The sequence below is a fragment of the Trichomonas vaginalis genome, chromosome I (assembly GCF_026262505.1).
Source record: "Trichomonas vaginalis G3 chromosome I, whole genome shotgun sequence".
Lineage (NCBI taxonomy): Eukaryota > Parabasalia > Trichomonadida > Trichomonadidae > Trichomonas > Trichomonas vaginalis.
In genome coordinates this window covers 9,338,435-9,353,095 of record NC_067203.1, presented here as the reverse complement: position 1 = coordinate 9,353,095, position 14,661 = coordinate 9,338,435, and the positions used below count along the sequence as shown (strand labels likewise).

The window sequence follows — 14,661 nt, the reverse complement described above, 5'->3', positions numbered from 1 at the left end:
GTTCTGTATCCTCATAGATTTTAGTATTTCCCTTCTGACAAATAAATTCCATATTGATGACTTTGCCTTCATCATTTCCATGAATGCAGCCTATCTTCTAGACGGAACTAATACTCCTCTAGACGATAACAGGTCCAGAAAGAACAAGAAATTTGACTTAATCAGAGAATTAAAAGAAGAAGCGTTTTCCGGGGTAATTGATCCAACATTTCTCATTGATAGCTCAAATATCATTAGATACGCATCTCCTTCTGTCACAGATACCTTTAATTCATGTCCAGCAATCGGAATTACTCGAATTGACGCATATTTAGCCGAAAATGGTGTTCTTATTGACATCTCTCTTCCTCCTCGCGAACAATTGATACTAAATGCCGAAAGGAAGACCTCAGATGGCGCTGTTTTCATATTCAAACTGATTTTCAGGCCGATTTCGGACTTTACATTGAATGGAGCCAAAATCAACTACGCTCTTATCATTGTAGACAAGACAATCAAGAAAGGTATCGCTAAAAGAATGGTCCGAGAAGAGGCAATCCTTGAAAGAACGATAACATCTTTCGTTCCTAAGGGATTTACCCATAAATTGGCCCCATTTTTGGGCGTGGCCTATGTCACTTTTTCCGGGGAAGCTGTTGATGAAAAAGCTGTAGAAGTTACAACTAAGATCATGGAATTTGCATCGGAAGGAAACGACCTTCAGCCGATATTTAGATCCTTACAGGCATTCAGAGTCAACAGTGGAGCTTTGGTTGACAAAACAGCAACACAAGCTGTGAATGATTTGATTTTGTTCGCATTGAAGATTAAGGATTGGGCAACACCATTCAACTATAAGTATAAGATCACGATATCTGTGTATGAAAACGCTTTGGTTGAAACAGATATGACAATTGCACCCCATTTCGACTTTTTGACGCCAAGAATCACACAAGACTTGGAAATTTATCTGTTTGACCAACCATGTATATTGTTAACAAGGCCTGCTTTTGATGCTGTTTATGATTTGGGATATGAACTCGTTTTATCAACAAAATCTGTGAGATTCGGTCAGAGAATCGAAGTCTATTCTATTGTTTGATATTATTTTTTATATGTTTATTTGTTTTTATCTATAAATGTTGTTTGTTATTGATACATTTTTTCCTATTTTTAAAATTACCAGCATCCCGATTGCCTACGTCATTTACCGAAGTGCTTTCTAGAAGAATGGGAAGCTTGATGGAGAAAATATGATATGAGGACGATAAAAAAATTTCTGCCAATTTTCAAAATAAAATGGAAAGAACTATAGATAAAGAGACAGTTCTGATGTTCATCAAAGCATATTATACATCTTTTGCACATGATCCACAGTCCCTTGTAAAGTTTTATGATCCAGAATCATATGTTTATCGTCCAGGTATGGAAGGCAGTGTTGGCATTAAATTTGAAGATGCCAAAGAGCAGATTGTTAATTATACAAAACTTGGTTCTACAGTAAATGTTAAAAACTATCAGATTTTACCTATTGCTGATAAAACAAACGTAATAGTTAACGGAACTATCGAATATGAAGGACAAATAACTTCATTTACACAATTCTTCACTATTGGATTTAGAAATCAAGCAGTTTGGATATTATCAGACTCAATAACAGATTTCAATGCATCATTGTCAGAAGAAGAATTAACGAAAGATCTAGTTGAACCACAAAGAAATGAACGCCATCATTAAATTAGAAAAACAATACATTTTTAGATAATAAAATATTATTTATTTCTACAATATTGCTGATAACTTGCCTTACTTCTTACTTAATCAAAAATAAATACATGCTATTGAAATTTTATTTTAGATTGAAAATTTACTCTATTTTGTTATATTTTCCATATTCATGAAACAATTTCCTTAAAATGCATAATTTTTTGAGTCACACTATGTCATGCGAGTTATTGAACCTATCATTTCATTAAATTAAGCTAATTGTTTACTGAAAATAATTGAAATTTTAAATTCTTATCAGTGATTCGGTATTTCCAAGTAAAATTATAGACATTTCCTGATTTAATTTTTGAAAATATCACATTTTTCATTCCAAAATTTTTTCGAAAACAAAAAAATCAAGAAAAAAATTTTTAAAATTATAATCAAAAATTAGATTTTGAAAAAAATTTGGAATTACAATCATAACTAAAAATGATATAAATCAAGAAATTCATAGATTTTGCTTCATAAATTTGTTAATTATCAAAAATATAATTCTTTTTCAAATTAGATTTTAAAATACCGATGATTTTCACTATAAATAATAAAAAGAAATTAAATTGTATTTTACGGCAATAAACGGATAGTTGTAAAAAAAGAATGAAAAATAATATTTCTTACTGTTCATCTTCCTTTTCTTCATCATCCTTCTTTTCTTCCTCATTCTCCTCTGCCTTCTCTTCATTTGGCTGTTCCTTCTGTTCGTCCTCAGCTGCGCCGAAGTCGATGACCTCGTCTTGTTTGACGACTGCCTCTGTTTCACCCTCGGCGGCTGCGAAGTCGAAAGCGGATGGTGCCTCTGGGATTCCAGTGTATTCAACATCTTTGATTTTAGCGTAGAATTTGTTAGCAGCACCCTTAAGAGATGCCTGTGGTGCTGTCATGAGCTTAGCGACTTTATCCTTAACGTTGGAGACGGCGCCGTATGTGAACTTCTCACCGGCAATGTCGAGACCAGCAAGAGCACGAACTCTGACCTTCCAGTCTTGGTTATCGAGAGCAGCAACGAGTTCATCGATGCAATCGGCCTCGATTGTATTCCTGAAAGCTGTAAGTTCGCCGTTTGTTGGGAGAGCGCGGTTTCCTGTAACTTTAAGAAGCTTTGATGCTGGTGAGTTTGATGTTGATGCTGCCTTTGCGGCTGGAGCATCGATGACCTTCTTGTTTGCCCATGTTGGGTCCTGCTGAAGATTCTGGAACTGGCCACGTGTTGGTGGAGCGTATGTTGGCTGTGGCTGCTGATATGCTTGTTGCTGGTTGTAATCCATTGGTTCACCGTACTGACCTGGTTGACCATATTGGCCTGGCTGACCATATTGACCTGGCATTGGGTTGGCTGGTGGTGGGCGGTATTGTGGAGCAGTTGTGACCATGCCTGTATTTCCGATTGAATCGTATTTTGGTGGTGGCTGATTCTTGTCTTCGATCTTGAATGTCTTCTTGAAGAAGCCAAGAATTTCCTGGCCGACATCTTTCTGGCCACCGAGCATCTTTGGCTCTAAGGAAGCATTTTGATTATAGACAACTGTATTACCGCAAGACTCCATATAGGAAATGCCGGCTGTTCTGTTGTATGTTGGCTGATTGCCTTGAACTGGGATCTGAACTGCAGCTGTGAATGTAGGCTGAGCTGCAGCAAAAACAAGGTCAAGAAGAGACTGTGCTACATCGTTCATTTCCTGGTATGGTTCCCACTGACGTGTTGGGTGTGGGAGACCACGCCAGCTCATGCATTGAGAAATTTGAGCAGAATAAAGTCTAAGTTCGTTTTGGACAGATGGTGGGCCATTTTGTGTAAGATGAAGAAGATAACGAAGAGCTTTCAGTCTGATCATAACGCTTGGTTTTTGTAATTTTTCCATTGTTTTTGTAACAATACGGTTAACATTTGTAGCATCCTTACGACAGAGTTGAACTGACTCGGCAAGGACAGCGCCTGGCGCGGGGAGATCATTCTCTTGAGTTGCCTGATCGACAAGACGTCCGCAGGTGAACATTTTTCAAATTCTATCCAACCGAAAAAGTGATATGATCACAAATCGGAGAATTTTTGGATCATACTATTCCCTTAACCACAAAACTTTCAAATAAAAGAAATCAGAAACATTCGGATGACCCGAAATTTCATGAGGGAAAAAAAAGACCGATGGGGGCTTCTTGTCTCGAGATTATTGGATTAACTACTACAATACGCATTGATACAATATGACTAACTGATGGCGTGGATAATAATATTATAACTGCTCCATTTCAGAAATTTTTGATAATATCTTAATAGATTGGATTTTGACTTATATGTTGAAAGATTTCGCGAATGATATTCCTAGTTTAGCTCCAATATAGTTATTCAATATACTTGTTATCACGATCATATCGGATGTTCTTCATTTTTTGAGTTTTCGGCAGCATTTTGGTACTTATGAGCTAGAGGTCATAGCCTGCTCACAAAATATAAAATTCACGTCTTATTAGTCAGTATTAACCTCACAACCATTATCATCATTAGCAAATGAAGAAATGGTCCTATTTAGTACTATCAAACTTATATTATGAGTATTCAATAGTGGAAGTAAGATAAGAATTTTGTTGAATAAAAAAATAATCAATGTTACAAAGCACCTATAATGAACAACTCCACATGAAGTAAGATTTTTGAGGATTCATAAATAAGTCATAATTGGCGTATGTCATTTGTTCAATATATTCAAAATCATCAAAATGATTCATAAATTTTTAGTATATTCAACCAAGTCTGATGAGTGTGATTTCCATTCTTAGGATAGAAAAAACTTCATCGTCGCTGACAGCAAATTTGACAGATATTGATCATCGGCTTTCAGATAGTTTTATTTGGCCGTACTACATTTTACGAAAATCGTTCACAATACCATAATGGTCCAACAAGTATTTTTAAAAGATAAACTGAAGTAACTTCTTAATTCAATATTCTCTTAAAAAAAATCTACTCGATAGAATATTTTTTTTTCGAAATATGACCCAGAAAGCATCGACCTTTGTTATTTATCCAGGGCAGGTAATATCTGCTTCTGCAAGAGCAGAAAACAAGCATCTCATGCTTTCAATTGCAAGTGCAGATCCGTCTTTGAAGGAAGAGAAAATTACGTTGTCCGCCAACAACGTTCCAATCTGTACATTTTCGTCAAATCAAACATTAGTTAAGGTTGAAAATGTAGAAATTACTGAGAAAGAAATACATTTTTCAGTTACCGAGGGCAAATCACCAATTAGAATTTGCTTCACTTCAGATCACATCGAAGGCCCAAACTTCATAAGAATTGAGCCCAAGATCAAATGGAATGTCCAAATAGTGAAGTTTCCAAAGGTAATTTCCAACCAAGTCAATAAGATCAGGAATAACGCTAGACCATTGATTGAATTGGCTTTCTACATGGGATTCATGTTTAAGGAACCATTTTATCCGCTCAGGCATTTCAATTTCACACAAGAAATCAACGAAATCGTAATCGAAGCAATTAAAGATTTTGTTAAGGATCCAGAAAAGACGATCATTGATTTTGTCAAGATTGTTGAAGGTAATGTATTAAACCAGCATACCATTTACTTAGGCTTGGCCCACATTTTCATCCAAACAATCAACCAGTTCCCAGATCTCACCAATCTTGTCATCAACGAGATTACCAAGTCAAAGTTCAGCCTCGAGATACTTCCAATGATCGCTTCCTCGTCTCAATCGAACAAACTTATTCCTGTCATTCCAACATTGGAGATTCCGGACAAAATCAGCCCAGAAGCACTCGAAGCATGGCTTGATTTCTGTGCTCTTAGTGGCGCCTCAGTTCCAAAGCCTCTCTACGATCATTTCCTTAAAATTACAACACGCCGCCAGCTTCGTACATTAATTCCAAACTATATCGATAACGAGCCACTTACAGGCGAGGAGATCTCAATATCTCCAACCATTGCAGAATTACCGAAATCTCCAAGCAGATCTCCATCCCACTTCTATTCCAGCCAGATCCTCGACAGATCCCGCAACAGCACCATCAACGAATCTACCATGGAAACATCCGAGATTCTCCCAACCGGATCTCCTATCCGACCAAGCCGTCAACAGAAACAAGAAGAAGAAGCTCCTGTTGTATCCCGCGAACTCAAGTTTGATGACACTGATCTTATGGAAAACGAAGAACCGAAGAAGAAGCAGGAAGAAGAAGAAAGAAAGAAGTTGGAAGAAGAAAAGCGTAAGTTTGAAGAAGAGAAGAAGAAATTTGAGGAAGAAAAGAAGAAACAACAAGAAGAAGCCAAGCGCAAGGCTGAAGAAGAAAAGAAGAAGCAGGAAGAAGAGAAGAAGAGACAAGAAGAAGAAAAGAAGAGAATTGAAGAAGAAAACCAGCGCAAATTAGCTGAAGAAAAGAAGAGACTCGAGGAAGAAGCAAAGCGCAAGGCCGAAGAGGAAGAAAAGAAGAGAGCTGAAGAAGAAGCTAAGCGTAAGGCAGAAGAAGAAAAGCAAAAGGCTGAAGCTGAAGCAAAGCGCAAGGCAGAAGAAGCAGAGGCTCAACGCAAGGCTGAAGAAGAAAAGAAGAAACAAGAAGAGGAAGCCAAACGTAAGGCAGAAGAAGAGAAGAAGAAACAAGAAGAAGCAGAAGCTCAACGTAAGGCCGAGGAAGAAAAGAAGAAAGCCGAGGAAGAGGCTAAGCGCAAGGCTGAGGAGGAAGAAAAGAAGAGACAAGAAGAAGCTGAAGCAAAGCGCAAGGCAGAAGAAGCAGAGGCTCAACGTAAAGCTGAAGAAGAAAAGAAGAAACAAGAAGAGGAAGCCAAACGTAAGGCCGAGGAAGAAAAGAAGAAGGCTGAAGAAGCTGAAGCTAAACGTAAGGCCGAGGAAGAACAAAAGAGAGCCGAGGAAGAGGAAGCCAAGCGTAAAGCTGAAGAGGAAGAGAGAAAGAGACAAGAAGAAGAAAAGAAGAAGGCTGAAGAAGCAGAGAAGAAGAGACAACAAGAAGAAGCTGAGGCCAAACGCAAGGCAGATGAAGAGAAGAAGAAAGCTGATGCCGAAGCCAAGCGTAAAGCAAACGAAGAAAAGAAGAAGGCGGCAGCAGAAAAGAAGAAACAAGAAGCAGAAGCCAGACGCAAGGCTGAAGAAGAGAAGAAGAAGGCTGAGGAAGAGGCAAAGCGTAAAGCTGAAGAAGAAAAGCAAAAGGCTGAAGCCGAGGCTCAACGTAAGGCAGAAGAAGAAAAGAAGAAACAAGAAGAGGAAGCCAAACGTAAAGCTGAAGAAGAGGAAAGAAAGAGACAAGAAGAAGAAAAGAAGAGACAACAAGAAGAGGAAGCCAAACGTAAAGCTGAAGCTGAAGCTGAAGCTAAGCGCAAGGCTGAAGAAGAACAAAAGAAGAAGGCTGCTGCTGAAAAGAAGAAACAAGAGGCAGAAGCCAAACGTAAAGCCGAGGAAGAACAAAAGAAGAAACAAGAAGCTGAAGCAAAGCGCAAGGCTGAAGAAGAACAAAAGAAGAAACAACAGGACGAAGAAGCCAAACGTAAAGCTGAGGAAGAAGCTAAGCGCAAATTAGAAGAAGAAAAGAAGAAGCAACAAGAAGAAGCTGAGGCCAAACGCAAGGCAGATGAAGAGAAGAAGAAAGCTGATGCCGAAGCCAAGCGTAAAGCAAACGAAGAAAAGAAGAAGGCAGCAGCAGAAAAGAAGAAACAAGAAGCAGAAGCCAGACGCAAGGCTGAAGAAGAGAAGAAGAAACAACAAGAAGAAGCAGAAGCCAAGCGTAAAGCTGAAGAAGAAGAAAAGAAGAAACAAGAAGAACAGCGCCAACTCCAAATTGCCCAAGAAAAGAAGGCAACAGAACAGCGCAAAGAGGCACAACAATCCGCCAGAAACCAGCCACAGCCAAAGAACGTTGTTGATGAGAACTCCAAACCACTCAGCCGCGAGAAACACATCAACGACCGCAAGCAGACAGCAAAGAACGCAAAGAAGAACCGCAACATCCAGTCACGCGACATCTCCGGCATCACCAAGACACAAGGCGAAGTCCCTGTCGAATCACAAGAACCAGCTGACGACGAAATCGTTGTTGTCAACAGCCAATCATCAGAAAAACTTCCTGTTCAACCACGCGAGAAAGTCGAACTCGATCCAAACGAGTATCCAAGCCTCACATCTGCTCCAATCGCCCAAAAGAAGTCATACGGATGGGGAGCACTTCAACTCGACAACACAGGCGAAAACGTTGACTCCAAGAAGTTCGGACAGACAAAGAAGCCGAAGTACTACAACGATGACAGGAGACAGCGCCCAGATTACGAGTTGAGAGTTGCACACAGATACTACGCAATGATGGAGCAGCAGGCAGAGGAAGAAAAGCCTCAGGCATCGAACACAAAGACACGCGATGTCGATCTCACAGATTTCGGAAAGGAAGAATCGATTGTTTCAGAGAACAAATTCGCTTATCTCCAAGACGAAATCGATGAAGAGACAAAGAAGCAGATTGAAGAAGAGAAGAAGAAGCGCGAGGAACTCCGCAAGGCAGAGGAAGCAAAGAAGAAGGAAGAAGAACAGCGCAAATCTCAGGAACAACAAGTCAAAGAGACAGAAGAAGAAAAGAAACGCCGCGAACAACAAGAAAAAAAGAGACAAGAAAACGAAGAGAAGCGTCGTTTGGCACAGGAAGAGAAAGAGAAGAAGAAACAAGAACGCCGTGAAAAGGAAAGACAGCGCAAGGAAGAAGAGAAGCAAAAGAAGGAAGAAGAGAAGTTGCAGAAAGAAAGAGAAGCTGAAGAAGAAAAGAAGAGACAAGAACTCGAACAAAAGAAGAAATTAGAAGACGAAGAAAAGAAGAAACTCGAGGAACAAAAGAGAAAAGAAGAAGAACAAAAGAAGAAAGAAATCAAATCCCAGAAAGAAAAGGAAGAAAAAGAAAAACTCCAAGCACAAAAGAAGGAAGAAGAAACTCACAAACAAGAAGAAAAATCTCGTGAAGATGCTCTTATCCATCAGCAATTCCTCGATTCAATTTCTTTCGCTAACGAAGCTCTCAGCAAACAGAAGCCAAAGATCTTAGAACAAATCCCTGAAGCTGTTTCTCAGCCATCCAAACAAAAGAACGCCCAGAAACAAGCTCCGAAATCTCGTTCCGCAGCTGTTCCTTGGAGCATGATCGACCTCAAAGGTGACGAGGAAATCAACGTCAACCAGACAATCGCTGGAAAATCACAGCCAAAGAAGTACTCCGATGTTCCTGAGAGAGATCCAAACAACTACCAGCTCCAGTTGTTGGACAAACTCGACCAGAAACGCCAGTCTTCTGCAGAAACAGCTGACAAACGCCGCCAGCAGCAGTTCGTTGATGAATCAATGAATGAAGATGTTGTCATCGAGTCATCAAATACATTCGCTAATTTGGTTGACGAAGAAATGCAGGAGTCAATCAAACAGCAGCAGGAAGAGATGAGAAAGGCGAAGGAACTCGAAGAAAAGCAGAAGCGCGAGCAACAAGAACAAGAAGAAATGAAACGCAAGGCAGAAGAAGAGAAACGCCGCCAAGAACTCGAAGAAAAGAAGAAGAAAGAATTAGAACAAAAGCAGAAGGAAGAGGAAGAAAAGAAGAAGAAAGAAGAGGAAGAAAAGAAGAAGAAAGAAGAGGAAGAAAAGAAGAAGAAAGAAGAGGAAGAAAAGAAGAAGAAAGAAGAGGAAGAAAAGAAGAAGAAAGAATTAGAACAAAAGAAGAAGGAAGAAGAAGAAAACAAGAAGAAACAAGAAATAGAGCAAAAGAAGAAACAAGACGAAGATAAGAAGAAGAAACAAAAAGAAGAACAAAAGAAGAAGCAGGAAGAAGAAAAGAAGAAGAAACAAGAAGAATTAGAAAAGAAGAAGAAACAAGAGGAAGAAGAAGAAAAGAAGAAGAAGAAAGAAGAAAAAGAACAAAAGAAGAAACAAGAAGAAACTGCTGTAAAGAATGTTAAAAAGACAACTAAGGCTGCTAAATCTGTCAAAGTTGTTGAAGAAGAGGAAGATACAATAGTTGAAAAGGCAATCACTAAGCTCCTTGTTTGTGGAGCTGGCCTTGTCGTTTGTTATGCAGCTTACCTTTTCTCTACTAAATTTTTATAAATATTAGCTTTTTTTAATTTGTTTTATATACCCCTTTTTCAGCAAAACATATTTTTTCCCTTACAAAAAAAGGGGTTATGTTATAAATGTGATGGAGTTGTTCTTCACACCCATAAATACCGATAATCTCGTCAACTGCATGCCCTAAGGTGGACAATATTGAAAGGAATTCAATGAGTCCTCTCAAAAATAACCACCTTTTCATATTCAATACTATTGTCCACCTTTCGTCCAACTTAAATAATTTATTTAGAAACAACAAAACAAAATAGATATAATTGAATAATGCAGCAAGGTCCAGAAAGATCTAAAAAATCGAAATGACGGAGTGGATTTTTGATATAACTCATTAAGTGAAAATTATGAGATATTATAATTAAATTTTTCACATTATCCGAGATATTGGGAAACTAGCATCCAGGTAGCTCGGATATATGAGTAGTATCTATTTTTGGAGAAAACCCCAAAAGTTAAAGTAATGATTTACTAATGAGAACAATTATAAGAGAAATAAGTAGCTGAAAAGAAGCATCATTTGGTATGACAAACAATTACTTATTCGTAAGTTTCTGCAATGTATGCATGAGGAGAAATAGTGCTTGATTTGGACAAACGTTTATAAGCTTTTAGAGTAAATAGTTGAAGAATTTGTTGTTCCTAGTATGAGTGTGTTAAGTGGACAGTAGAGAAATTGAGTAGTAATGCATAACGGTTGAATTAATTTCGGATGATTTAAAATTAATTCGGTTTAAGCGTCAAGATATGCAGTTATGTTGCATACCCAATCATTTAAGCCAGATATCTTGTGGTTGCAAAGCGTATAGTGTCTTCGTTTCACCCACTAAAAATTAAAAAAAAATTTGAAAGGTACAGTCACTTCCTTCCAACCAAAATTATGGCCTGAAACTCTGGCTAGAGACTATACATAGCGTATATATGTAGATGTTTGAGCTTGGAGAAAATCGGCTAATACAATCTTGAGTTATATTATCCCCACGAATTATCTACAGAATTTACTTATATATCGACACGAGACGATTCAGTACAAGAAGTAGATCGGTTTTCTATCATAAAATGACTCATATATCAAAATAATGCAGTAGAATTGAAACAATTTACAATACTGGTATAAAATTGAAACTTACGATATTATGAACTTTATAACAATTAGAACAAGGATCTCAGATGTTAACTACAATCTTAGAATTACGTTTTTAATCTTCTAAATTGAAGATATATTTGACTAAAAACTTGATTTATACTCTATTTATCAGAATGTTTTACTGATTTAGCTTACACTTATTCACAATCTAATACATTTGTTTCAAAATTACATATTATTTGGTTTGATATTTGTGTATGAAATTATATTTTAAAATTGAAAGTTAAATTAGGTCAGGTGAGTGGGGCTTCCAGGCGCGTTGCGCCCTCTAGCCCATAAGAAATTTTGCCCAAGACCCAAGAGGAGGACCGAACCCCAGCCGACCAGCCGGTGACAAAACCAAAACCGTTGTTATTTACATCATATTAATAGTGTCACTTTTTAAAATATCACTTTTTGTGTCGCTTTTCACAAATTATATATGTTTTCATGTTTTGTCACTTTTCTGTCACTTTTCGGGTAAAAACATTTTTATTATTATATATAAATGAATTTTACAAAACCACCGTTACCATTCTTTGGAAATAAGAGTAGATGTAAAGATATTATATTGAGAGAACTTAAGAAACTACCGAATGGTCTAACATTTGTAGATTTGTTCGGTGGAAGTTTCTATATATCCCATTTGTGCCATACAATATTCCCAGACTCAAAGATTATATGCAATGACTTCGACAACTATATGGACCGTCTCAAACATATTCCAGACACAAACAATATATTGAAAGAGTTAAAAGAAAAGATACCTATAGGTAAGATGGAACGTATACCATTAGATAAGAAAAATATTGTGAGAGAGGTTTTGAAAAAGCAGAATATATAGACTGGGATAGTATATCTGCTAGACTATTATATAGTGGTGCTATAAGAGTTCATGACATTGAAACACTTATGTCAAAAGTTTTATATCTTAACTATACAAATGTTTTCAAAGAGGACATAGAAAAATATATTGAGGGTATAGAGTTTGTGAGATGTCATTGGACAGAGTTGTATGAAAAATATAAAGACAAGGAAAATGTTTTCTTTATAGTGGACCCGCCATTCTATAACACATGGGATTTTCAATACCAAGTAGACTGGACTTTGAGAGACTCTTTAGAAACTTTAGACGTTATACATAACCATCCATGCTTTTACTTTACATCCGATAAAAGTGGTTTGGAAACCGTTATGAGATGGTTAGAGGACATACATGACTATGAGTTTAGATATGACAAGATAGAATATGAGAGAGGTCCTATAAACTGGAGAAAGTGTCACAATAAAGAAATTTTATTAGTAAGTAAATGTGGTTTGAAATAGGACTACTTGTTTTAGGTTTTTTCCATTGTGTCATTTATTTATTTGACGTGGCAGAAAAGTACAGAGAATATGAAGATGAACCAATGCCTGCAAATGTTCAGCATATGTACTCGTAAGAGATATTTTTATCTAATATTAAATGGACGCAGATAGAATACATAACAAGGGTACGGAGGCACTGCGCGCCGCCATAACCATTATATGTGAATTTGACACTTTACAAAACCGCTAACGTATATTTTACAACACAAACAACAACACTAACTTAACATTAAATATTTACAAAGCCGCTAACCACTTCACCTCACTAACATTTTCGCTAACGACTTCACTAATGAAAAAATAAACGTTCTCACTAACGTTCCCACTAACGTTCTCATTTACAAAAGTATTGCAGCGCTTCCCATTGCTGTGCTTCACACAATAGTTCATATTCTTCAGTATCGCTGCTGTCGCTCCAATCGTCAGAGTCAAAGTCACTGTCAAAATAAATGTATGTAAGTTTTGACAAAGCTAATGAAACACGCTTACCGTTTGTATCTATTGCTTGTATAAACTTTCCATTATGCTTGTAGTCATAAACGCTCAAACTAACTTTACCCTTTCTCCCTCGTATCTGATAGAATGTATTTTCACGAGGAACGAAGAACAAATTCTTGAACTCATGACCGTTGTAGTTTGTTATCTCAATAGTTTTCGTCATTTATATAAAAATAAAATAAAAAATAAACTTAAAAATAATGATATCACCACCCCACACGTATGAAAACATAGCACAAAAATAAATTTAGGTGAAGAGGTGAGATCTCACCTGTTTTTTCACCCGGTTTTTCACCCTGTTGAATTCATTGCTTTATAACTCTCTTCCTTTCTCCAACTCTTCTAACTTCTTCTTAAGTTCAGCAATGTTGTCCTCATGAAGTTTAATCTTCTAATTCCTTCTTATCTAATGGTTGCTTTATCTTTCTAAACTGAACTCTACCATCCTTCATAGTATGAATGTAAAAACCTTCTGGAATAGTTCCTGATTTAATGTATTCTACCAAAAACTTTTGTTTCATTGCTTCAGTGACTTTATTTGTCATTTCAATCAAATAAAAATTTTAATATTAAATAAAAATAACGTTATTTTTTCAGTAAGGAAACGCAGGAGTTTTACGATTTATTTGAGGAGTAGGTTCTGGTTTAAATGTTGGAGTCGGTTTAGGAGTTGACTTTTGAACAGGAGTTTGTACTTCCATAGGTTCAGGAGTCATTGAAGGTTTTGCTTGTGAAGGCGTTGGTTTTGGCGAAGGTGTTGGAGTTTGTTTAACTTCAGCTACTTCAGTATTATTTACAACATTTGCTTTATTTCTTTTCAACATCATAACTGCTCCTGCTGTAGCTAGCAAACCTAGTGGGAGACCATATCTTATATAAGGACTTGACCAAATGCTATTTTTGACAGGAGCTGGTGGAACACCTAACCTTGGTGAGACTGCTCTTTGCCATTGTGCAGCTCGTAAGAAATATTCAATAGGTGCTCCATAATCGTTTGGTAAAGTTTGTTTCATAGATGGTGAAGGTTCACGAGAGCTTGATGAAGAACTCATTTATAAGCTTTAAAAATAAACGTTCATCCTTTATTCCTCACTGTCGTCCGTAGCTAAGTTATAGTCATCTAATCTTATTATGGGGATGCCATTAGCACGCACCTGAATGGCAAAGCAACAATCCCTCATAAATCCAATAAGTGGCTTTGGTACATTTTCAGTTGCTAGTTCAATAGGTCCTTTAACAGACAATTTGTATGTTATTGGAGCAGTAGATGTTTGACCTTGCTGGAAGCAAAAGTCCACTTCTGTTGGAAAACCACATAAGAAATGTGTGTTGTCATAGCTATCCCATTTATGTTCCACACTACCATCATCCACCAATGACCTCATAACATCTTCATTAAATCCTATCATATCATTGTTTGTATTGCAAGCGTTCGCAACCATTTCATAAAATACAGGTCCATATGATTTTTCAGGTTCTGCAGGCATATTTCCATAAGCTCCCATGGAAAGCTGAAGATATTTAAACTTAGGGTTCTCAAAATTAACATAATAGTTGTCTTTCTTTCTAAATAGTGCCCAAATACTTTTAACATTAATAGGCGTATAAGCTGCTGTAAATGTTGCACTTGAACTATCTGTATTCTTTGAGAATGAACCGTCCATAGGAATCCAATCCATAACTTTAACAGGAAAACATAAAGCCTCGTTTGTATAATGTTCTACAAGTTCTGTATAAATGTTAGGGTCTAAAGAGAATGACTTTGGATGAATGAAACATTCATTAAAATCCATCTTTGTTCGAAATAGTT

At 37.1% G+C, this 14,661-nt stretch overlaps 5 protein-coding genes and 2 pseudogenes across 7 annotated transcripts, besides 1 other annotated feature; 4 read left to right on the top strand and 3 right to left on the bottom strand.

Moving 5' to 3' along the window:
• Nucleotides 1-79: 79 nt before the first annotated feature.
• TVAGG3_0957350 (uncharacterized protein) lies at nt 80-1,081 on the top strand (the record flags this gene model as incomplete). Its single annotated transcript, XM_001582811.1, has 1 exon — nt 80-1,081. One exon carries the CDS (start codon nt 80-82, stop codon nt 1,079-1,081), a length of 1,002 nt encoding a protein of 333 aa, XP_001582861.1.
• A 185-nt stretch (nt 1,082-1,266) lies between these two features.
• Nucleotides 1,267-1,810, top strand: TVAGG3_0957340 (NTF2-like family; the record flags this gene model as incomplete). Its single annotated transcript, XM_001582812.2, has 1 exon — nt 1,279-1,716. One exon carries the CDS (start codon nt 1,279-1,281, stop codon nt 1,714-1,716), a length of 438 nt encoding a protein of 145 aa, XP_001582862.1.
• A 459-nt stretch (nt 1,811-2,269) lies between these two features.
• TVAGG3_0957330 (uncharacterized protein) lies at nt 2,270-3,762 on the bottom strand (the record flags this gene model as incomplete). Its single annotated transcript, XM_001582813.2, has 1 exon — nt 2,364-3,743. One exon carries the CDS (start codon nt 3,741-3,743, stop codon nt 2,364-2,366), a length of 1,380 nt encoding a protein of 459 aa, XP_001582863.1.
• A 967-nt stretch (nt 3,763-4,729) lies between these two features.
• On the top strand, nt 4,730-9,861 carry TVAGG3_0957320 (protein CBG20215-related family; the record flags this gene model as incomplete). Its single annotated transcript, XM_051253381.1, has 1 exon — nt 4,739-9,844. One exon carries the CDS (start codon nt 4,739-4,741, stop codon nt 9,842-9,844), a length of 5,106 nt encoding a protein of 1,701 aa, XP_051078955.1.
• Nucleotides 9,862-11,493: 1,632 nt separating this feature from the next.
• TVAGG3_0957310 lies at nt 11,494-12,311 on the top strand (annotated as a pseudogene). Its single transcript has one exon. A coding segment is annotated over exon 1 (818 nt).
• Nucleotides 12,312-12,478: 167 nt separating this feature from the next.
• Nucleotides 12,479-14,661: part of a mobile genetic element that runs on past the window's edge.
• Nucleotides 13,445-13,903, bottom strand: TVAGG3_0957300 (repellent protein 1 family; the record flags this gene model as incomplete). Its single annotated transcript, XM_051253380.1, has 1 exon — nt 13,445-13,903. The coding sequence occupies one exon, from the start codon at nt 13,901-13,903 to the stop codon at nt 13,445-13,447; it is 459 nt and encodes a 152-aa protein (XP_051078954.1).
• Nucleotides 13,934-14,630, bottom strand: TVAGG3_0957290 (annotated as a pseudogene). Its single transcript has one exon. A coding segment is annotated over exon 1 (697 nt).